A 25,852-nucleotide genomic window follows, 5' to 3' on the forward strand; every position below is an offset into this window, starting at 1 on the left:
GGTTGAATCCTGGCTTGGTGCCAAACAAGGGTCCACAGACTCTCAAAGCCTGTATAAAATAGGAGTATGACAAAGAAGGAAACAATGAATCCATGAGAGTGGGCAGGAGGACAGGATCTTGTGGACTAGGTCACTCTCCATGTGCTCCTGGACAGCTTGTCAGGGAGGCAAAGAAAAGTAATGGAAGAAGAAGCAGAAAGGGACAATAAGGACACCGGTAGAAAATAACAGGAAAGACACTGAACAGATACAGCAGGAGGAGTTTGAACAATGAAGGCTAAAATGCAGCCTTTCAAAGGTTTGTAATTCAGCCTGTGGCAGAGAGTAGAACGTGCATAAAATGTACTTTTCATGTAGTGCAGTGGTGGCATTGGGTTATATCATGAAGAAAATCTGATTTTTATAGTCCTCTGACTTTCCAGAGAAGTAAATTTGAATTCAGAATATTAGAAACACACATAGGTAGGCCAATACTAAGAATGAGAACAAACTTGGATACAGACAGAATTCCGATACAGATATAATAATTTCACAATATCCAGGAGAGTGTCCCAACTCTTTATTTATTGCAATCTTTTTTGACTATTAAAATTACTTGAATTCAGGGCTTAGACATGCTATATGTTCTGCTGAAATTTTTGCCACAATGATATTTATCTTTGTATTTTCAGCAATGTCTAGTAGTGTGCTTTTTCACACATAGAAGGCACTTAATAAATATTTGTTAAATGAAAAAATGATCAATATTTGTTGCATTAGGATTTGATCTGTGTTTCAAAATAATTTTTAAATTTTTTTTCCATTTTCGTATTTCATCCTTATTTTCTTTCATTCACACCACAAAGATGCCAGCAGAACTTCTGAAAACGGGCATCAAGTATTTGCTGTGTGTGTCCAAATGTGAATACACCTGCACATCCACATGGTCTGTGTATAGAGGGGCACTTTCTTGGTCTTTCTAAGCACATCTCTTGATAGGGGGAGAGTACCTAGTACACTGTCCACTGTACACAGAAACCCGGTGATAGTACACAGATAGAGGGGGCTGAGTGAAGTGGAAAAATAGCATGTGATAAAGGTATCATGAATTGAATGGACCCCAATTTTGCTTTCTTTCATGATTTCTGTTTATATTCTTGAGGCTACACATAGAAGCAGGAAGGGAGGTGGAAAGCTAGATCTCCCTAAAGGGAAGGGGTGCTTAGCTTTTATTATAAGTTAGGAACACTGGGATATCTCAGGTTTCTATTGTGAGTGATGAAACTTTTTAGTATTGGCAAGAAAAGAGATAGGAAATGTACAACAAATAAAAAGTTGTGAGGGTGGGATATAACTCAGAAGAAACCCAGAGAGAATCCTTGAGAGGACTCCTGTTTCCCCTATATCAGACAGCCTTGTTTTGCTATCTGGCTGGGATACACAGAGGTGCCATCCAGAAATGTTCACCCAGGACCAATGGGTTTTGTCTAATCTGCATCTCACAGATTTCAGCTAACTATGTAATCATGGTTCTGTTAGGAAACCTGACACATTGTTTAGTGCTTTTTGGCTAAGACTAACTTTTATGATGAAGCAACCATGCACTGACAGACACACACAGGTTATTTTTGTTTGTTTTTGAAGGGGAGAAGATAGTGCATGGTTTTTTAACTAGTTACATTTCAAATAACGTCTTTCACTATTTATCTTCTTGGATTTAACCACTTGTTCCCTAAATAATATACTTTCTGACTTAATTTTCTCCCCAAACCAATTTATATGTACAGATATAACAACACAATTCTAAATACAATAGTAAAAACTGTTTAATGCTGTAAGAAGTATAAAGTACTATTTTCATCTCCCATTTATAAACCATCTAAATTCTGCTTTTCTGACTAGCATCCACAGATGACAGACAATACTTCTGTAAGTCCATCTGGTCAGTAAAGGGTCTCTTAAGTTTTCAAGAAAATTTTAATTATGAGAGTATCGGGAATTAGGACTGGAGTTCTAACAGACTCTGCCCTTATTTCTGCTCACAGATTTACTGTACACATCTGAAGGGATCTATGGTAAACATCAAGTCAGATATGAACCTGTGAAATATTCTGAGCCCTAGGTAGTCTACCAGATAAAGGAGTTTAGGGAATAACATTTTGAACAGATGGGACACTCTACTGAGAAGATTGAGCTTGAGTAAGTGTAACTTCGATATTAAAAGAGTCAAGTATTTGGGAGGAAATGAAAAGCAAAGCAACTCTCAAATTTATGCAAATGCAGGAAAGGTGAAAGAACAGACAAACTGATACCCTGAAGATAGGAGAAGGGGCAAAATGAATGATCTTGCATGGATTCTTGGCATTTGGAAAGAGTTGCAATATGAGAAAATTAGAAAAAAAGGCTGAGTTTGGTAGATCACCAGAAAATTCACTTAGTAAGGGAATACATTGTATGAAATTTATGAAATCTTCTCTGTTGGACATATTTTCACCTCACCTGGAAGAAAATCTTCTGAGTGATGACCAATAGAAACCTCAATGATGTTGTCAATCAGTTTAGGGTTGGAGTCTAGGACTGGAGGAATGTTAAACTACCATATAGTTCCCAGCTCAGCCAATTGCAATTGTGTATGTCTCAGTTTGTGATTATGATGTCTCTAAGATGATATTTCTCATTAGTTTTATCAAATCTAACCAATTGGGATAGATTTTTGAAAGAATATAAATGAGAAATCTTGCATTTGTGAAATCTGGTTGTGATATGTATCCCTGGGTGTGACTCTCCTTGGAGACTTGGTACAATAGAGAGATTTTCAATAGGAAAAGCTTTTGGAAACATGTATGAATATGGGAAACCATATGATGTACCACTATGTGGGATGATAGACTGAGCTCTATCTAAACAGGTTGGCAACACACCAGAGCATGGCAGTATGGTATGATCTGACTCTATGGGACTCTGTGCCCACATCTCTGCTTTGTCCCCCTCTAATAAACAATTTGTGTTCCTGAGTGTTATTTGTTTTTTTACTTACCACTCTCCACAATTCCATTTTCTCTTTTTCTCATGATTTTTTTTGAGGTAATCTAATTGCTTGAATTAAAGGTTTATGAATCTTAAAATATTATCTAGGAAAAACCCTAATGGCAAAACCTAGCTTGTGAGAAACATTATAAAAAATATTTACTTTTACCTCTTTCCACTTCAGTGTCAGGACATCCTCAGTTAAGCATTAAAAATATTAATCAAGATTATTTGAAAGGCAAATCTGAAGAATGGGTTAAGTTTAATAGGGAAATGGCATCTCAACCCATTCCTAGTTATGTGTGGAAGCCTGCCCTTGCTCCTTATGACCTCCAGGTGGTGCTGTTTACCCAGACATGGAAAGCAGGATCCCAGCCCCATTTCTTTCACTTAGGTTTGCAGTTGGGCTTTCATATTTTCAAAGTATTTTCTGTTTCTACAGATGTATACTTTTAAATGGCCAATAAAATTTTATAACCACTATATGAAAAATTGCAAGATTATTGTGATTTGTGCTTCCTAGCCAAGAATATATCTTTATGTCTGTACATACCCGAAGTCAAGTATTTATGTTTGTTCATTGGTCCCACTTTCTACGCTTCCTTCCTTTGTAGCACACAGGCTCAGACACAGACATTTGGGCTGTGGACAGAACTCGTCCAAGGACCTGTAAATACTTATGTAATTTTGAAATATATTTCTAGTTCAGCTGTGGCAACTAAACTCCACAGGCTTCTGGGTGAAGAACAACATCTTTACACGAATGCCAATCCCTGTAAAGGATCTGGCAATCCCCCAAAGCCAATGAGTGTTCCTAGCAGACCTGACCTGATTTTTTGGTAGGGGGATGCTTGTCAGACACCAGAAATGTTTTGATGTTTTGAGGTCACCCATACAGTGACACCCCACAGTCCAATCCAAATTCCTCAGAAAAGTGATTCTAGAGAAAAACCGAGAGGGAAGCATTGACAGTTTCTTTCCCATTTTGGTAAGACTTCACGTCCAGGAATAGTGGAAATTCCATTACAGCAAAGATGAAACTAGGATAGGAGTGCGGTGGGATCGATTTGATCATGGATAAAATTTGGAACTTTTAATATTAGCTTTTTACAGAATAACCAACTAACATGCCTTTCTTGCCCCCTTTTTTCCCCTTTTCTTTCCTTTCACAAGGGGTTTGTAAACAAACTGGATGAATTCATTCAATGGTTAAATGAAGCCATGGAAACTACAGAGAATTGGACTCCCCCTAAAGCAGAGATGGATGACCTTAAACTGTATCTGGAGACACACTTGGTAGGCAAGATTGTGTTGTTCTTGCTGTCAATAATCAAAGGATTTTAATGTACTGCTTGTTTGTTTATGAGAAATATCAATTTTATTTATCAAAGGTTACTATATGTCAATGAAACCAAATTTTAATGGGTCACAGAAGATGAAAATTTACAGGCATTTCAAGTAATACTATGAAACCTAAATCATCTCTGTTTCAAGCTACCTTTTCAAAGCTTTTCCTGGAAGGATAAGTAATTATTTAAAAATACCTTAGAAAATTTTATTAGACCCTTGTTCTCTAAAGCAGCAACTGAAGGTTTTCCCTTTCTTAAAAACAAATAAATGAAAGAGATGATTTTGATGACCATTCTAAGCTTTCTAGAATTCTTGTAAAATTAATGAACCTCTCATTATCAAGAGGGTCTACATTATCTGTTCTACACTGGGTTATTTTAATAAAATATTTAAAATGATGATCTCCATCATTTTTGCTGCTATGTGGGTTTTTCAGCATATAATTAATACAACTGTCATTACACTCATCCCTGTGCATAGAGAAAGCCATGGAGGGGAAGTGGAAAACACTCAGATGAATTTGCTTCTGAATGTTAAAAGCAAGAATTATAGACTGGGGGACATTCGATGAACCTCGTGGGGTTTTTACTGAATGCTTCAAATGGCCGATATCAATTATGAAGGGGTGGAAACTAAGTAGTGGAGTGTGATAAAGCATGAAGAAAAAGCACGTGTCATAGGAAATGAAAATTCAAGCTGTAAGGATCTCATCTTTATTCCTTTCACTGATAGCATAAAATTGACAAAGGCAATGAACATGAATCCTTGGGTACTCAACTGTGGGGTTGATTTTCTGCCCCTCTTACACACTCAGAATTTGGATTGAATAAACATTATGTGGGAGTCCTACCTGTATGCAAGTTCACAGGGTTCCAGAACTGTTGTTCTCTATGATGTTAAGTGAGAGAGAGAAGGGAGAGATGGAGAGGGAGAAAAGAGGGGAAAGAGATAATGTTTCAGGTTTTGGTGTTTGTTTTTTGCAGCATGTTTATATAACAGAAAAACAGCTTTAAAATCCTATTGCTGCATGCAAATAGCCTTGCAGATGATAAAGAATGACAAAACTGTGTGGTAGAGGATGAGTGTATTGCTTCCCTTTTTAGAGACCTGAGTCGATGGTGTGTAAAAATGCAAGTGACCCTAACCACCTCTCTTGTACATGGGTTTTTATATACTGTCCTTAGTACTCATTTCCCTGTTGAGTAGAGTTTCAACTTTTTTTAAAGAGGGCATTTCATAATAGCAAGATAAAGATATTCAGTGCTTTATAATGTAAATTGTATTAATTAGAATGTCAACTTTTCACTGGCATTGTTCTGACAGAAATTCTAATCTGTGTTTAAACAGGAGTATATGAACTTTATTTCACATTAAGTGTGCTGTCTTACTTTCTCTTGACTTAATATTTTATGGAAAACACACATTTAGTTTTTGAGGTCCCAGAGGGCACAAGGGCATTAAGAGCGCTTTAACTCTAGACTATTTATTGAAAGCCAGGCTAGGAGAGTATGGACTCAAGGTCCCTTTTTCCCCTTTGGAGGTTGAATGATATGGCCTCTTTGTAACCAATGAGCACTCTCTTTTTCAAATACAGTATTACAGGGTTTCTTACTTGGCATCCTTATGTTAGCCTCTATCCTTCTAGCCCAATGCAGTTCACTAGAGCTTTTGGTGACGATGGAATATTCTATATTGCCCTCTCCTATGTGGGGGCCACTAACTGCATGTGTCTATTGTGCATTTGAAATGTGGCTAATGCAACTAAAGAAATGAGTTTTTAATTTTACTTGACATATTTAAATTTAAATTGCCACATGTGGCTAGTGACTTCTGTATTCTGTCTAGCCTTACAAATTGCAGAGCTTTTTATAGGTGACCATAACGAACTGCAATATCTGTACCTGCCTCGTAATGACATTTTCATCCCAAAATGTGGAAGTTATTCTCCAGTTTGCTGTGGGCCACCAGTATAAAGATCCACAGCAAAGAGTCCTTCTTAAGATATTTATTTCTTAAAGAATAGTCTTGTTTCTGCCTAATGATCAACATTTTCTTAGATGAGTTTTCTCTACTATCCCATGTCTGATTATATTGATTGGAATAGAGATATCATAGAACATCTTCTTTATTTCTACTTTGCAAATAGTGAAGGACTTTGATCTCCAGACCTGTTGGCTGGATGTTAACTTACAGTCTCAAATTTGACTTCCAAAATAATGAATAATAATGTCTAACAGTTACTGAAGACCTAGTGTGTGTGTATTGCCACTGAATGATATTCTTAAAGCGCAATCAAGAGCTACTGTTACACTGAATGCTGTGTCTGTTACTTTAGATACAGCCTGTGGCTCAAACATCTTTCAATCAAATTCTTAGTTTTCGTGTTTCCATATGAGTCTATACTGTCCTCCTGATCAATATTGTCATTTTTATTGTATTTCTTTACTGTCATGCTGACTTAATGATAAGTTATTCTTCTCAACCTTCCCATAAAAGAAAATGTATGAATAAGCCTAGAGATTTGTATTCTTTAGTTAACCCTGCATAAGTCATTATTGTTTTTTAATGAGGGAGTAAGTGGTATTTGCAAGATTATCCAATAGTGGAGGTAGCTACACAAGTTGCTTTAAACATCTCTCTAGATTCTATATTTGACATTAAATCAACAGATGTGCAAGCCTCTAGGGTCTGAGTCTTCCCTGGTTTATTAGTGTGTTAGACTAGCTGGCACCCTCCAATATTTATTATAAAGAAAAATATAAAAATCATACTCAAAGTTGTATGTTCATACTTTGATACTTAATTCAATTATTTTCCATGATGGTACCAAGGGTTTTCACCAACACAAATCAATTAAAGCTTTATAATACCTTTATAAGAGATATGGAGGAGCTTTATTTTAACTGTAAGAAACACTGTGAAATTGCAATGATACGTCAATGATTTTCCATGATAATTAATCATCTGCTTGCAACCTGGCTGCTCCTTTCAAAAATACAATTCCTACCTGCCTAGAAAATGACATTTTCAGGAAAATGTCATTCTGGAAAAGTATTTTGCAAGTGTTGAACATTCCCTCTTCTTTGAAAACCACTTTAAGATAGAATTGTATAGGTATGTTCTTGGACAGACTTCTTTCTCTCTCTCCCTTCTCTCACCTCTGTCTTCTTCCTACACTTAAAAAAAACAGCTGTATGGAGGTATATTTAACACATAATAAATTGCACATTTTTTCCCTTTAGTCACACTCTTTATTTTATTTTATTATTATTATACTTTAAGTTTTAGGGTACATGTGCACAATGTGCAGGTTAGTTACATATGTATACATGTGCCATGCTGGTGTGCTGCACCCATTAACTCGTCATTTAGCATTTGGTATATCTCCTAATGCTATCCCTCGCCCCTCCCCCCACCCCACAACAGTCCCCAGTGTGTGATGTTCCCCTTCCTGTGTCCATGTGTTCTCATTGTTCAATTCCCACCTATGAGTGAGAACATGTGGTGTTCGGTTTTTTGTCCTTGCGATAGTTTACTGAGAATGATGATTTCCAATTTCATCCATGTCCCTGCAAAGGACATGAACTCATCATTTTTTATGGCTGCATAGTATTCCATGGTGTATATGTGCCACATTTTCTTAATCCAGTCTATCATTGTTGGACATTTGGGTTGGTTCCAAGTCTTTGCTATTGTGAATAGTGCCGCAATAAACATACGTGTGCATGTGTCTTTATAGCAGCATGATTTAAAGTCCTTTGGGTATATACCCAGTAATGGGATGGCTAGGTCAAGTGGTATTTCTAGTTCTAGATCTCTAAGGAATGGCCACACTGACTTCCACAATGGTTGAACTAGTTTACAGTCCCACCAACAGTGTAAAAGTGTTCCTATTTCTCCACATCCTCTCCAGCACCTGTTGTTTCCTATTTCTGCCTTCATTTTGTTATGTACCCAGTAGTCACTCAGGAGCAGGTTGTTCAGTTTCCATGTAGTTGAGCGGTTTTGAGTGAGTTTCTTAATCCTGAGTTCTAGTTTGATTGCACTATGGTCTGAGAGACAGTTTGTTATAATTTCTGTTCTTTTACATTTGCTGAGGACAGCTTTACTTCCAACTATGTGGTCAGTTTTGGAGTAGGTGTGGTGTGGTGCTGAAAAAAATGTATATTCTGTTGATTTGGGATGGAGAGTTCTGTAGATGTCTATTAGGTCCGCTTGGTGCAGAGCTGAGTTCAATTCCTGGGTATCCTTGTTAACTTTCTGTCTCGCTGATCTGTCTAATGTTGACAGTGGGTTGTTAAAGTCTCCCATTATTATTGTGTGGGAGTCTAAGTCTTTTTGTAGGTCACTCAGGACTTGCTTTATGAATCTGGGTGCTCCTGTATTGGGTGCATGTATATTTAGGACAGTTAGCTCTTCTTGTTGAATTGGTCCCTTTACCATTACGTAATGGCCTTCTTTGTCTCTTTTGATCTTTGTTGGTTTAAAGTCTGTTTTATCAGAGACTAGGATTGCAACCCCTGCCTTTTTTTGTTTTCCATTTGCTTGGTAGATCTTCCTCCATCCTTTTATTTTGAGCCTATGTGCGTCTCTGCACGTGAGATGGGTTTCCTGAATACAGCACACTGATGGGTCTTGACTCTTTATCCAATTTGCCAGTCTGTGTCTTTTAATTGGAGCGTTTAGCCCATTTACATTTAAAGTTAATATTGTTATGTTTGAATTTGATCCTGTCATTATGATGTTAGCTGGTTATTTTGCTCATTAGTTGATGCAGTTACTTCCTAGCCTCGATGGTCTTTACAATTTGGCTTGATTTTGCAGTGGCTGGTACTGGTTGCTCCTTTCCATGTTTAGTGCTTCCTTCAGGAGCTCTTTTAGGGCAGGCCTGGTGGTGACAAAATCTCTCAGCATTTGCTTGTGTGTAAAGTATTTTATTTTTCCTTCACTTATGAAGCTTAGTTTGGCTGGATATGAAATTCTGAGTTGAAAGTTCTTTTCTTTAAGATGTTGAATATTGGCTCCCACTCTCTTCTGGCTTGTAGAGTTTCTGCTGAGAGATCTGCTGTTAGTGTGATGGGCTTCCCTTTGTGGGTAACCCGACCTTTCTCTCTGGCTGCCCTTAACATTTTGTCCTTCATTTCAACTTTGGTGAATCTGACAATTATGTGTCTTGGAGTTGCTCTTCTCGAGGAGTATGTTTGTGGTGTTCTCTGTATTTCCTGAATGTTGGCCTGCCTTGCTAGATTGGGGAAGTTCTCCAGGATAATATCCTGCAGAGTGTTTTCCAACTTGGTTCCATTCTCCCTGTCACTTTCAGGTACACCAATCAGATGTAGATTTGGTCTTTTCACATAGTCCCATATTTCTTGGAGGCTTTATTCATTTCTTTTTATTCTTTTTTCTCTAAACTTCCCTTCTTGCTTCATTTCATTCATTTCATCTTCCATCACTGAAACCCTTTCTTCCAGTTGATCGCATTGGCTCCTGAGGCTTCTGCATTCTTCATGTAGTTCTCGAGCCTTGGCTTTCAGCTCCATCAGCTCCTTTAAGCACTTCTCTGTATTGGTTATTCTAGTTACACATTCGTCTAAATTTTTTTCAAAGTTTTTAACTTCTTTGCCTTTGGTTTGAATGTCCTCCTGTAGCTCGGAGTAGTTTGATCATCTGAAGCCTTCTTCTCTCAACTTGTCAAAGTCATTCTCCGTCCAGCTTTATTCTGTTGCTGGTGAGGAACTGCGTTCCTTTGGAGGAGGAGAGGCGCTCTGCTTTTTAGAGTTTCCAGTTTTTCTGCTCTGTTTTTTCCCCATCTTTGTGGTTTTATCTACTTTTGGTCTTTGATGATGGTGATGTACAGATGGGTTTTTGGTGTAGGTGTCCTTTCTGTTTGTTAGTTTTCCTTCTAATAGACAGGACCCTCAGCTGCAGGTCTGTTGGAGTTTGCTAGAGGTCCACTCCAGACCCTGTTTGCCTGGGTATCAGCAGCGGTGGCTGCAGAACAGCGGATTTTCGTGAACCGCGAATGCTGCTGTGTGATAGTTCCTCTGGAAGTTTTGTCTCAGAGGAGTACCCGGCCGTGTGAGGTGTCAGTCTGCCCCTACTGGGGGGTGCCTCCCAGTTAGGCTGCTCGGGGGTCAGGGGTCAGGGACCCATTTGAGGAGGCAGTCTGCCCGTTCTCAGATCTCCACCGCTGCTCCCTTCAAAGCTGTCAGACAGGGACATTTAAGTCTGCAGCGGTTACTGCTGTCTTTTTGTTTGTCTGTGCCCTGCCCCCAGAGGTGGAGCCTACAGAAGCAGGCAGGCCTTCTTGAGCTGTGATGGGCTCCACCCAGTTCGAGCTTCCTGGCTGCTTTGTTTACCTAAGCAAGCCTGGGCAATGGCAGGCGCCCCTCCCCCAGCCTCGCTGCTGCCTTGCAGTTTGATCTCAGACTGCTGTGCTAGAAATCAGCGAGACTCCTTGGGCGTAGGACCCTCTGAGCCATGTGCGGGATATAATCTCCTGGTGCGCCGTTTTTTAAGCCCGTCGGAAAAAGCACAGTATTAGGGTGGGAGTGACCCAATTTTCCAGGTGCCATCTGTCACCCCTTTCTTTGACTAGGAAAGGGAACTCCCTGACCCCTCGTGATTCCCCGGGGAGGCAATGCCTTGCCCTGCTTTGGCTCATGCACGGTGCGCTGCACCCACTGTCCTGTGCCCACTGTCTGGCACTCCCTAGTGAGATGAATCCGGTACCTCAGATGGAAATGCAGAAATCACCCATCTTCTGCATCGCTCACGCTGGAAGCTGTAGACTGGAGCTGTTCCTATTCGGCCATCTTGGCTGCTACCCAAATTGCACATTTTAAAGTATAGTGGTCCCTCTTATTCAAGGTGGATATGTTCCAAGCCCCACCGTGGGTGCCTAAAACCTCAGATAGCACCACACCTCATGTATACCATGTCTTTGATCTGATTACCTGGATGATTACTAAGTGACTAATGAGCAGGTAGCATATACAGCATAGAGATGCTGGACAGAGGGATGATTCACGCCCCAGGTGGGACACGGCAGGATGGTGCAAGACTTCACCACACAACTCAGAATGGCGTGCAATTGAAAACTTATGAATTTTTTATGTCTGGAGCTTTGCATTTATATTTTCAGACCATGGTTAACCACAGGTAACTGAAACTGAAGATGCAAAACCATGCATAAAGGGGACTACTGTATACAATTTTATGAGTTTTGACAATCTGACAAATATATACACCCATGAAACAATCACTGCAATTAAGATAGTGAACATACTTATCACCCAAAAGGTTCTTCATGACACGTTGTGATTCTTCCCTCCTACCCCTCCCTGGCCTCTACTCCATCCCTAAGCAATCCTTGATCTGCTTTATGACACTATTAGGTTAGTTTGCATTTCCTAGGATTTTATATAAATTGAATAAAACAATATGTATTTTTTTCGGTCTGTCTTCTTACATTCAGCGTACTTATTTTGGGATATGTTATGTTGTTTCAGGTATCAATTATTAATTCCCTTGTATTGCTGAGAAGTAGTCTATTGTATGGATATACCACAATTTGTTCTATCCATTCACCTGTTGATGGACATTTAAGCCATTTTCCCCAACACCTTTTTTATTGCCTTAAGAAACAGAGTTACTAAAAGCTATATTTGAGTAGAAGCATAATAAATAGAAGCATAGTGAATAACTGTCATAAATAGTTCTTGGGTAACTAGTTTTTTTTCCCCTTTAAGAGATTTTATAGTATCTGTAGAATTAAGAGTAAAGCAGCAGAGCAGGTCAGCAGTTTCCCCCTCTAGAGATTTTATTTCATATCCATTTGCTCCTGAAATGGTAACTCTGATTTCCCAGCTTGTTATGCATACCTAATTCATCAAATGTAATCATTCACAAGGAGACAAACCAGCGCTTCTTTTATCTGCAGCCAATCAGTATATTCAGTAAGAGTAAGTGAAGTCAAACCAATACCAGACAGCTGTGCAAGTTGTAGGAAAAACAATCAACCACAAGAGCCTGGCTTAAACTTAGGAAGTATAGTTGCATAGATAGCACCATGTTATTCTGGACACACATTAACCAACCGCATAGAAATAGCCTTGGAGAAACAAGATTCTGAATTCAATTTGATAAATGAGGAATGTGGGGGAAAATGGTGACTATGAACTATATATGTGTGTGTGTGTGTGTGTGTGTATGTATAACACAACTGTAAGTGTGAGTGGTTATTTAGGTGCTAGGAATACATGATGAATGAGCTTGGTTTCTTTAAGGGATTTTCAGTCTAAGAGAGGTAACGATAGATTATATGTAGTCATCTATAGACCCATAAATGACTAACAATTTTAATCAGTAAACTTCTTGTAGGATAAGCAAAGTATTCTTAGGAGTACAGAGAAAAATTTTATTGGTTCTTTCTGGGGGTAGGGAACCTTCAAAGAGGTAATTTGATATAGACCTCAAAGGCCGTATGTAATTTTGTTAGGGAAGGGAGGATGGGAGATGGGAGGAAAATTTAGAAGCTTGGTGAGAGAGGTATGGTGAGCCATGTGGTGTAGCTGAGACTAGGTTGGAGTCTCACAGGTTGGGGCTGGGTGGTAAAGGAGTTTGAATGTCTTTTTAATGGATTAAACTTTCCTCTGGGGGCAATGGGGACTCATTGAAGGTCCGGGTTTGTTTTAAAACAGGAGAACGACATGAAATCAACCATATATTTGATGGGGATAGGGTCAGCCTGCATAGATTAACTGGATGAGGTTCGTGGCTTAGGTGAGAGAATAACTCTGTGCATGAAAGAAAATGGATTTGGGTATAGTATTTGAAGGATATGCTGGTACAGGCAAGCTTTTATCAGTTTTATGAATTGTGTTTAAATTAAAAAATTAAAGAAAGGGAGTAAAAGGTTAAAGTCAACAGTAAGTCCCCTTTTTACTCATGTTCCCATTGATTCTCCTCCCTCGAGGCAACCAATGTTCCTTGTTTCATTATATCATTTCTGATTTATTTCAGGTATTTAGAAACAGGCTGGCCGTGGTGGCTAATGCCTGTAATCCTAGCAATTTGGGAGGTGGAGGCGGGGAGATCACTTGAGGCCAGGAGTTTGAGACCAACCTGGCCAATATGGTGAAACCTCGTCTCTACAAAAACACAAAAATTAGCTGGGTGTGGTGGCGCGTGTCTGTAGTCCCTGCTACTCAGGAGGCTGAGGCATGAGAATTTCTTGAACCCGGAAGGCAGAGGTTGCAGAGGTTGAGCTGAGATTGCGTCACTGCACTCTAGCCTGGGTGACTGAGGGAGACTGTCTCAAAAAACACAAAGAAATATATCTATGTACTTAACTTTGTTCCTGTAGTTTCTATTAGTAATAATTCAAAGTCAATAAATATAGAATGACTTCATCCTTTTGGATGGCTGCATAGTATTCTACTTACAAATATGCCATAATTTACATAACCAGTTCTTTGTGATGGAAATTTAGGTTGTTTACAGTCTTTTTCTATTACAAATGATGCGTTAGTGAATATCCTTGGAAATTCATCATGTTGGGTCCTATAAGTATATCCTTAGAACAAATACCTTTCATATGAAATTTCTAGGTCAAGGTTAAGCATATTTAAATTTGTAACGTATTACCAAACTGTCCTTGATAGAGATTTTACCAGTTTATACTCAACAATGCATGAGAGTGCCTATTTCTGCATATTCTTGCTATCAGAGTATGTTATTACATTTGTTGAACTTTGTCCCTCTGTTAGTTACAGATGGCATCTTACTGTAGTTTAGTTTGTATTTCTTGTCTTCTAAGTGGCATTGAATATCTCTCCATGTTTTTAGAGTCATCTGTATTTCCTTTTTGAGAACTATTTTTAAAATTCTTAGCCTGTTTTTCTGTTGGTCATTGTTTTTTTGCTTCAGGATTTATAGGGGCTTTCTATATATTAAGGAAATTAGTCTCTTCTCTGTGAATAGGAAATTTTTAAAAAGTATTCTGGGGTTCTGTTCTAAAAGCATATGGATATCTCAACAGTTTGAGGAATCAAAGGTTAGGCAGACATGGAGGGCCAGGCTAATAAGCATGTAACGGGTTTCTACTAGGGGGCAAAAGCACGTTTGGATTCCAATTCTGGAAAGACCAGTGTGTTCTAGGGAGTTTGCTTACTTAGACTAGGAAGGAACAAGCTTAAGATCAGGGTAGTTATAATCAAATGAGTGGGTTAAAGAATGTTGGAGTAATGAGAGAAATGGTGAATCAGGGCTAGGTGGGGGTAGTTAAGAATAGGGAAGAGGGAATAGATTCAAGAAAGAGGAACAGATTAGAGAGACATGTCAGCCGTTCTCTTTTTGAGGCTCACTCTTTTCTAGTCAGAAATCTCATGACCAACATGTTTTGTCTGTCCTAGTTTCCCCTAAGGCTATAGCACAGGACAGCCCACTGCTCTACAGCTGGGCAAGACTTGAGTGTAGTGAAGGATGCAGAAATTGCTGAGAGCTTCTCTATCTGTATATGGAGCAGGACCAAGACCCTAGGACCATTCCAGGGGTGTGTGAAACCAGGTAACGTGACATTATAAGTAGTATTTACATGGAAAAGAGGGGGCAAATGTCGTACAAGTACAGTGAGTATCAGCGGTACATGCTAAAGGTGGAGCAAGCTGTCTTTTATACAACTTCTATAATTATGGAACTTTGCTTAAAGAAAAACATTAAATTATACTTACTGGAAAAAAATCAAATTGTGTTAAACAGCACAAAATTAAAAGTAAAAAGTCTTACCCTCCCTTGGGTAACCAATGTAAATAGTTCTATACATTTTTGAACCTTTTTATGGAAAAATGCATACACTTTAAGGATTATTTAGTTCATATTATACATGCTGTTCAACAACTTGCTTTTTCTATCTAAATATGTCACAGATATACTTCTATCAGTATATGAAGATCTATTGCACATTTTAGCAGCTCCTTAATATTTTATTGTGTGGATATGCCACAGTTTATTTAATCATTTCCGTGATGATGGGCATTCAAACTGCCTTCTTATTTATGCTTTTGCAAATAATACTCAATGAACTTTATTTTAACACCAATTGAGAGTTTCCTCCTTGTCCCATTTGTCTCTGCCTACAGCAGCAATTCAGAGACTCTCTGTAATAAATCTGTCCACTTCAGGGGCAGCTTTTTCTCTAAGTGCTGAAAAATGGGTGGGGTTTGTGTGTGTATGAGTTTTGAGGCCATGTTTATAGTAGTAGACTTTTAAAACACACCTTCCTGAACTTTGTTGCTCCTTTTAAGATTGATGCCTGCAATTTTAGGTGACTGCCACATGGTGGCACAGAAGCACCAAATTCCTACAGACAGTGCTTACAGTCTTGGTGTCCACGAAGGGTTTGAAAATGTTTCCTTATTGTGTCATTATACTAAATACTTATAAAAACAGATTCAATTTAATTATGAAGTGTTTAACAAAATTCTCAAAGATATATGCATGCATTTATCATCTGTATTTCTTTAGATCTTCATGTTATATCATATTTCTGATTAAACAGCTTTCGTTTGTCTCATAAGAAAAACCAATATACTTCTTACAGAGTTTTTAGCCATACAAGAAAATTTCCCCAAATACTTTCAGCTGTTTTTCTCTTGCTTGCCTTCCTGTCTCTACCTCTGCTCCATTTTTGATTGCTTGAAGTTAAGAGATGACAGGGTTTTCTTTTTCCCACTTCCTGGTGCCCATCTCTCCCAGCATCTCCATAGGCAGCCAAGGCCCCAGCAAGTTAAGCTTCACAAGACCAGCAGCTGTCATTTGGCTGTGCTGCTCAGCTAATGGGAGCAGTGGATCAAACTTCAAAAGCATGAGCTATGAGAGTTTCGCTGGACTGCCCCCACCTCCCTCAGCCTTGATGAGCAGGCTGGTGGCCTTACAGGGGCTTTGAAGTCCCATTTGCTTGTCCCCCTTGATTCCCACCAGTTTAAGGGTAGTCGCAGAGAGTTTAGTGGGAAGTGGCAACATTACTTCTCTTTGGGGGACTTGGAATACCACTCAACTCCTGGCCTTGAGTTTCTTCCTTTGGTGGCACAGGGATGGAAGGGTCTTTCAGAAATTTATAGCGTACAGGCATTTTGAGGTTGGTATGTGGGAATGGTAGCATAGGAGGCTCATTTTGGACATATGAAAGTCTTGGACTACGTTCCTTTACTCATGTAACTCTAATTTTGTGCATCTAGAGGACAAATAGAGTCAGCTTCCCTTTTCAGTTAAATAGGATTCCTGCACTGTTTAAAGCACCTGGGAATGTACTTTTTACCTGTCTCAGTTTAAGGACTCTTGGGCCATAATACCCAGTAGTTATTGTTTTGAAAATTGTTAGTGCCCAGATATTTTACTAATTTATTACTTTATTTTTCTCTTTAGGAAATAATGATTGTTTTTAATTAGAATGCCGGGGAAACACTGCATTTATTAAGCACTTCCTATTTAGGGCAGTATTATACAAAGCATTGAAGAAAAAGTTTACAGACAAGCCTCACACTATGAGGGTCCATGCACAGGCTGAAGGACACTGTGCATGGATGAGAGACTCACATGAGCTGGGGTGTGGTCACCTACAATCTCTCTCCATGTGTAGATTCATGAGCTTACCCTACTTCTCTATTGCATTACGTGGAATTTTGGAATCTTGAAATAATTCACCTGATAAAAGTAATATTAAGTTAAAATTCTAGATCTTTACATTAGCCAGAAAAATGCCTATTCTATATCTATAGGGTTGTAGTGAAGGTGAAATAAACATGTTTTATGTGAGGATGAGGATGCTTTTATCATTTGGGGGAATCTTCCTTGGAGACCCAAGAACATTTGGTGTGAGAAGCTTGGGTGTTCTTAGATAAGTTGAGATTCTCCCTGCCCACCCTCCCCTCAGCTGTTCTCTTCATGCTGTCACCTACTTGAGGGACGGCTTTTGTCTCTTTGGTGTCTCCCCCAACTCCTAGCCTTGCACATGCATGATAGGTATTAATATCTGCTAAGGCCGGGCACAGTGGCTCACAGTGGTTGCAGTGAGCCAAGATTGCACAACTGCACACCAGCCTGAGTGGCTGGGCAAGACTCCGTCTCAGAAACAAAACAAAACAAAAAAAAACTAAACAAACAAACAAAATCTGCTAAATGAATGAATGAACATTCATAAAAGCAGTGTTAGAATCACTGTGGGCAACAGATTCTAACGAATGTTATAAATCATCAAACGATAACTGAGCATGTCTACAAGTTATTTCCTCTACCATTTACAAAGCAAAATGGACTTGTCACAGGGCTTTCTAGGTATTGTTTGGTATATCTGTGACAAGAAAAACATCTCTAGAGGGAAAAATAGGAATATTTTCTTCCGTTTTCAGGATGCAATTTATCGCCTTTGACAAAAAACACCAGGAATGTCTTCTCAGATAAAATGTTAACTCCGATATTTGAATGTTTTTTAATTTCAGAGGTAAATGTTACTGTTTTAAAATATGAAGACGGTATGACTAGACAGGATGTTAATGACTTGACATTACAAAATTTATTAAATTTATTTTTAAAGTGGTTTGGTTCCCCCTCTCAAATGCATGAAACATGTGGGAGTTGGAATAGATCTGCCCCAGGCTGCCAAACAAATTTTTAATGGAACTGGAGTCCTTCAGGGATTGTCCTAAATCCACATAATATTCTTAAGTCCTGGTGTTTGCACTGGGACCTGTATATTAGCAGCTGTACGTGTGAATAATATACTTATATCAATCCATCACTCTTGTGAATCCACATCTGTAGGGGCTGCTGCACATCAATTATTCCACCTCAGGGGGTAGAGAAATATTTGGGCCAGCACTGACCTCCTTTTCAATCAGGGCCTCTGGAAGTCAAATGGTCCCTTTAGACAGAACTTCTGTTTGGGAATCCATTTGGCCTAATGTGGCCATGCTGGGAAGTGAATGTGATTACCTGTGTCAGGTGTGGAGATGGCATCCAGAGAAGCAAATGAAAATTCTGTCACTTGGAGCCACCGTCAACATTCAGGATCTCTCCCTTCTATCTAATTCTTGCATAACATATTAGCCAGTCTATCAGAAAAGAATGTCAGCTTCAGTAAGATGCATCTACTTTGCACCAAAAAAAAAAAAAAAGCAACTGTTTGTTTGAAATAAATTGTAACTTGTGTAACTTGTTTGAAGAGCTAAATTCACTTTCAAATTCTTGGAAATGTTTTTATTGTCTGAGGTTTCAGGAAGAAAGTCTCCTCAGGAAGAAGGAGGAATTTTTTGTCTTCATATCTCAGTGTCTTCTCTCTTTTTTTTTTTTTTCAAAAGGAAAACAAAGGTTTTATAATGCTTATCTTTTTGATCAAAAACTTGGAACATCTTTCTCAAGAGTACAGAGTCCTTTTTTTTTTTTTTTAAAGCTTCTGCTTTTATACCTAGAGGTGTGTTACAGATTGTCATAACTGATAAATCAATGACAAATGTAGCCACTTCATTTTGTTGGGGAAATAGACAATTGTGGTAGCGGCTGACCATTTATTTAATTATGTGGTAAGTACCACATGATGAGAGGGCAAAGTTAATTGATGATTTGGGCTATCTCAGCCAGGGTACAGTTTACATGGCAATTACGCTGGGATCATCTAACTGTAATTGGCAAGTAATTTTGTAAGTGAAGGAACATGACAGCTCATTTACATGGTGTTCACTGAGTAAAATTTGGGGACATTTATCAACTACTTCCAAGTGAAGAGTGATTGTATCAGTGTCTCCCAAAATGCCACAAGCTGTTTAAAAGCTACATGGGAGATTTTTTGTACAAATCTCCATGCATTCATTTCCCTGAACATTTGCTAGTTATGTGCTGTGTGCCAGGCACTGTCCTAGACACTGAGGATACAAAAATGAGTAAAATAAAGAGTTCTACTCTCAAGAAACTCATGTATGTGAAGCAGACACATCAATAATTTTAACACAACGTAGTATGTGAAGGTTTGAGCTCTGTACAAGTACTATGGGTGCCAAGGGTGGGGAAACCAGTTAGGTGGAAGATGGTCAGGGAGAGCTTGCTAGAGAAGGTCACACCTGAGATTAATCTTAAAGGATGCACAGGGCTTTTCAAGGGGAAGAGCTTGCCAGGCAGAAGTGCCAGCCAGAGTAGAATCGGAGCAAGACAGCTGGTGTGAGCTGGAAACTTTAAGCAATCCAGGTACATTTCAAGGCAGATATGTAGCCTGTGAAGTTGCGTTAGCTGGCATCTCAGAGGGCCCTGTAGGTCATGCTCAGGGCCTGGATCTTATTCTCCACCCTGGCAAGCCATTGGAGAGTCTTAATGTCAGAGCTGTTTTGTAGGAAGGTCATTTTGTATAATAAAGCCACTTGCATTATTGCAGTATGCCAGGCTCCATTCTGCATGTATCAAGGCATTTCATCCTCACAATAAACCCCATGAAGTAGGCATTAACATTTCCCGTCATCTATAGATGAAGAAACTGAGTACACAGAGGTTGGCCAAAGCTACACAGTGAGTGATGGAGGAGCCAGGATTTGAACACAGGCTGTCCTGCTCCAAAGCCCTTGCTTGTCAACAGCCCCATTCTACACCATGTCATAACTCCCTTGACACAGCTGACTGCAATTCCTTGTTTACACAGTGTCCCCCACCCCCACCCCAACACACACACACACACACACACACACACACACACACACACACACACAGCTGTGAGCTCTGTGAGGGCAGGGACCATGTCTATCTTGTTTATAGCCATATCCTTCAAGCTTAAGACACTACCTGCACCTTCATAGGCATGCAACAAATAAGAAATAAGTCTAGTTTTGAGGAGGGTTGTGATTCGAGTTGACCTGGCAAGGGATGATGATGAAAGCCTGAATCTAAGGCAGTGTCAGTCAATAAGGAGAGATGAAGAAGGGGAAATAAATGGTCAGGGCTTGTTGATTGATTGGATGTGTGGGTCTTGTTGGAATATTCTCACAGTGCTTCTGATTTCCAACCCATGCACTGGAGGGATGACTTGGCAAAAGAATGTGAAGCAGTGGGAAGCTTACACTGCTCTTCACAGAGCTCTTAAATTCCTTAGAAGAAATGTTGTGGACTCAGGATGAGACATTAGAACAGACTTCCCTTGAGGTGGTTAAAAATAGAAAGGACACATCTGCCAGGGATGGTTGAGAGACAGAGCTGCCCTTGGGTAGATGAGTGGTTAGATAGCCTTTGGGATTCTTCCCCTTTTGAAAATGCTCTGATTTAAAATAAATCAAAATTCTCCCAAGCTGCCTATGCTTAACTGCCTGGCTTAGAGAAGATAAAACCAAAGTGTTCAAGGGCTGGAAAATATTGAGTCCAAATGCCTGGATGATAAATAAGGAAATAGAAGCCACGATGGGTTAAATGACTCATCCAAGGGCACACACTTGAGGCAAAAGGAATACCCAGTCATTGGATTATCAGTCTGGGCTTGATCTTCCCCGTGTCTCATACAGCAGCATTTATGTTTTGGGGGGTCCTCTGTGGGAAGGCCTGTGCTGGGTAGAAGCACACAGCAAAGGAAACCTGGTATCTGCCCTTGAGGAATTCAGAGAACCTCAACAATAAAGAACCCTTATCACCTGAAAATGTCACAAAGTACCATCTATTACGTAGACTATTTGGAAAATAGAGAAAATGAATTTTAAAATTTGTAATGATTTTTTTAGCCTCACTCATTGCCTGGCACTGCTTTAATGCTTTATATTTATTATCTCCAATTCTCAGTGTTTTAATGCTTTACATTCATTATCTCTAATTCTTACAGCTGCCTACAAGTTAGATAGTATGATTTCCATTTTATATTTCAGAAAACTAAAGCACCCAGAACTTGTTCCATAAGATCAGACCATGGTAACTCCAAGTTCAACCCTGTACAAATTATATTAACATTTTGTTGTATTTTTTGCAGTCTTTTTCTAAGTACTAAGACTATTTACTTACATATATGTAATTTTATCATAAATACAATTTGGAATCTTCATTTTTTGTGGCATGTTCTATGTATTTTCCATAGGATTGTTTAGTCTTTATTTTGATGGCTATCTAATGTCTGATCAAGTTTTCAGGAGGTTCTTAAATGCTTACTCATAGAAATTTTCCGATTCTTGGTATATATGGCATTTTAAAGATATATTTTGAGGACTGGTACCTCTGCCCATCCTCTTTGGATGGCATTGTGGAGAGGAGAAGAGAAACTACACAGAGGATCATGGCTTTCTTCTCCCCCAGGAGCCCCTCTGAGAATGGAGAGTGGTTCTGGGCACAGCTCAGAGTGGAGCCTGGGCAGAGATGGCCTGAGGCAGATAGCAGGTGACTTTTCAAGGCTTGGCTTTTCTGACTGAACACACATTCTTCCTCCTGCCCTTGTAAAAAGGCAAGTTTTCATTTTCTTAGGGTAGTAAAAATCTTTTGTGTGAAGAAAAAGTGTCGTCAAGTGTCTTATTCATCAGCATATATACCATCTCTTTAAAATGACAGTGGGAGTAAAAGTTCATCAGTTCAATATGTCTTTCACATTTGGAGACTCCTGACTAATAACCTCTGGTATTTATCATCAGAACAGCCAAAGAACTAAATTCTGGCACATGCTTCTCTCACGCACTGAGAAAAACTTAAAAAGACAGAAGATTTTCTCCATTTTTTCTTCTATTCACTTAGAAGGAAAAGCCTACCTTTTTTAATTAAAAAAAATATGAGCACGCAGAAACATCTGGCCTGTATTACCACAGCAGCTACCTAAATGGCTTCCTTGTCTCCAGTCTGCCCTTTAAAAATCAACACTATATGCAACAGCTAGAAAGATTTCTAGATCACAGATTTGCACCAGCCACTCTCCCATGTCACTGGCATATTCTTCCATGACTCTTTCATGGTTCTTGGGGTCAAGTCCTGTGTAGCCATAGCTGCTGTCTCTCCTGCTTGCACCCTGCCCCAGCCACACTGAGCTGCTTGTGGCTCCCTGCTTCATGCTATAATGTAGGATTATCTTCAGGCCCATGTACAAATCTTTCTCCACAAGCTCCCTGCTAGGCTCTGCTGAACCTGGATCCTAGCATGGGCTCCCACAAACCCTATCCAGCTATTATACAGAATATAAACTTCCATCTTGTTTGTATTTTATTTTATTTTAGAGACGCAGTCTTGCTCTATTGCCCAGGCTGGAGTGCAGTGGTACGATCATAGCTCACTGTAACCTTGAACTCCTGGGCTCAAGCAGTCTTCCCTCCTCAGCTTCCCGAGTAGCCAGGACTATATGTGCATGCCACCACACCCAGCTAATTTAGCCTTGTTTTTGCTTGGTCAGCATAATTCCTAAATAAAATTTTTTTAAAAAACTTGAATCCCATTGGGCAAGGCATATCACTGTTTAGTTTGCTTAAGGCCCGACCACTCTGTGTTATACACTAAACCCTAATCACACATTTATTCTACGCTGGGTCTTATAAAGCTACTTGTTTTCTTATCTCCTTTACACAATAGAATATAAGCTGTTTGAGGATAAGGATTGTGTATTGTTAACTTTCATATCTATAGGCTTGACAAAGACTACTCAATAAATATTTATTATATGAATTTATGTCTTATAAAAAAACAAAAATTAGACCAGAAAAGACTCTCTTTTTGGCTTTTCTGCTTGTTCATGAACATCACAAGACTAATGGAACTCAGTGGACCTGGCAAAAACTGACAGTATTTCCATCAGGTGATCGAAAGTCTGTGTTCGTGATTTGATACTACTAAGATTGAACCACTCTGGACATTTAAGCTTTTGAATGTGCTTATGATCTTTCCCACTTTTTCTTGTACCAGGATATCTGTTTCCATCAAGGCATATATTTCCTTGGTTTTATGTCCACATGACTATCAAACTGGGCTATTCAGAAATATGAGTGGAAAGGATTAGACATATTATTTTATCTGCTTTGCAAATCTGATCATGACCAAAGTACAATCAGTGGGAATTCTCAAAGTTTGGTCCTGCCAATAAGTAGTAAATCCAGATATATGCAAGCTGGTGATGCTAGAGGTTATAGTAATAGAAATGCCCATTGGTGAATCTTTGATAATCCTGTGCTTGTTTCAGTCATCATGTTTTTCCATTTCCTTAGTTATCCTTTTCTAGTCATTCATCTACGCGCTGCTTTAAAGATGCTAAAAAAGACCTGGTGTCATCCAGGAACCAGATTACTCATATTTATGGAATTTCATATAATCAGTGCCATAGGACCATGGTACCTGCCTATGGCAATACTCTTGCCATAAATTTGTTCTTCAGAGAATGCTCTGCATTTTCAGGGAGTGCTATGGATATTGCAGAGGGACTGTACACCATAGGGCATTGCTGAAGAATGGAAATGTGTTCAAGTATCAAGTTTAAGGAAAGAACAGCAACAAAAAAATAAAACCCTTTCATCCAAGCTTCCTTCCCTTGGGAAAAGGTGGGGACAAAATGGCGAGAGCTTATTATAGAAGCCTTTAGCAGCCAGAAATTTCATTGACAATTTTGTTAATGTGTCTGCTCGTCTGCCTTCTCAGAGGCTCATTGTGAATTCCTTAGTTGATATTATTAATGGTTAATGGGTACACCTGAAAATCAAGCAATATTGTACCATTTGGGTAATAGTTATGTTAAATGGTTCTTTTCTACAGCATCGAGCTTATCAGATTATCTTTTTCCTAATAATGAATACCTCATCTTTTCCAATTTCCTAATCAAATGCTTCCATGTCATCTTGAAGCAGAGCCAGTTCCAGCTGCATCTATTCTATACTCTTGGCTTCAATTATATCAAATTATTCAACCTACTTACGGTTCCTTAGATTCCCATTTGCTCTGAGACATAGACATCATGCACCTCTTTGGAAGCTCATGATTGCCAACTATTCAAAACAGGTCTATTGTAAGTAAACAGTGAATCAAAGAGAGCCCTAGGCTAAATTTACAGTTATGAGAAAATTTCTACAATAAGTTTCTTCCTAAATATTGGTGCTCTTGGGTGATCTTAAGTGTTCTCTTTACCCTGTCCCTGCTCCCTAAAACACACATGTATCTCATTCTGCATGGCATTGCTTCAGAGTTGAGGATGTCCGTGGCAGTGGCAAAAAGTAAGTGCAGGCACGTTTTGACTATAAAATAACAAGCATTTAATTTTTCATAGATAATATATAGTTTGGATTGATCAGAAGTATGAGGCTTCCCATACATTGCCATATTTTATTTTATTCAACCAGATACCTGTGGCTAAAAGAGGACAGTACAAGAAATAGTGAACAGCCTTGGGGAAACCTGATATTGTCACTTTCTGTTATATTGGCTGCTGAAACTTTATTGTATCTTATGCCTCTAGTCAGATGAAATGATTCATCATTCTGGACTCATCTTTTAATAATGACTTATAATTATAATAACATAATTCTTATCTTTATACTTCAAGGCTTGATCTGCATATCTCTATCTCCTTCATTTCTAGGTTCTTTTGATCATTGTTTCAGTATTCTGAACTTTAAAAAGATCCATTTTCTCTGCTAAGAAAAGGAGAGTTCAGACTCACCACTGACCACCCAGGATGACTCAGGCTACACTTCATTCTCTAGTAACATGTTCAGTTGCCCTTTGGGGCCAGAGGCCATGCTTTATATTCCCTAAATCTCTATTGCCCAGCACAGTGTATAGAATGGGCACAGTACATAGTTTCTAAGTGGATGAATGAATGAATACATGGTTTCACAATTTATGATTGATTTACTTCTTTAATGCAAAATTGTATTCTACCTGGAACTGTATCATTTCAAACTTCTATCAAATATTCTTAATACCAAGTACAGTGCAGTGCAGACCTTCTCAATAAATGTTTAGTGAGAGCAAACATATATATTTTGGAGACTTATCATGGAGATGCCAGAATTTGGCCACACAGTATTTCAAAATCCATGCTTGCTCCAATTAGTCAAGAAATGAATTTTCACCCCCCAAATTAACTATTGGTTCAATAGATTGGTTACTGTGATTACTCTCCAGTAATCGCAGAGATGGAAAAATCTTTGGAAAGCCATCTATGTTTCTTGAAATATTTAAATGGAAACCTTCCCCTTCAGAGTGTTATTGTTCAATGGATATCCACAATTCCTGCAAACATCTATTGAAAAACTTGTATGTGACATGAATTGGAGATAAATGTAAAACTGGCAATTTTTCAAATTACTTATAATTTGGTAGCCAAGGATAGAAATAAAGCAGCATATAGTAAGATAAATTTTACAATAGAAGCAGATATAAGGAGCGGAGAGGGGGGAGTAATTAATTCCACATAAAGCATTAGGGAAGGCACCCTGAAAGAAATGGCTCTGAGTTAGATTTCAACTATGACAGCAGTTTTTGTCTTTTGGATAACTATCATGAGTGAAAAATGCCGGATTGT

At 38.9% G+C, this 25,852-nt stretch overlaps 1 protein-coding gene across 5 annotated transcripts in view; it reads left to right on the forward strand.

The window, feature by feature from the left end:
* The window catches only part of AKAP6 (A-kinase anchoring protein 6), a 624,611-nt gene that overhangs the window by 362,386 nt on the left and 236,373 nt on the right, over positions 1–25,852 (forward strand). For all 5 annotated transcript variants that reach the window (XM_055097463.1, XM_014347547.3, XM_034937404.3 and 2 more), the window contains one exon: positions 4,180–4,302. In XM_055097463.1, the coding sequence (XP_054953438.1) occupies positions 4,180–4,302 (123 nt within the window). The remainder of the gene's footprint in view (positions 1–4,179; positions 4,303–25,852) is intronic.

This window comes from Pan paniscus, chromosome 15 (assembly GCF_029289425.2).
Source record: "Pan paniscus chromosome 15, NHGRI_mPanPan1-v2.0_pri, whole genome shotgun sequence".
NCBI lineage: Eukaryota > Metazoa > Chordata > Mammalia > Primates > Hominidae > Pan > Pan paniscus.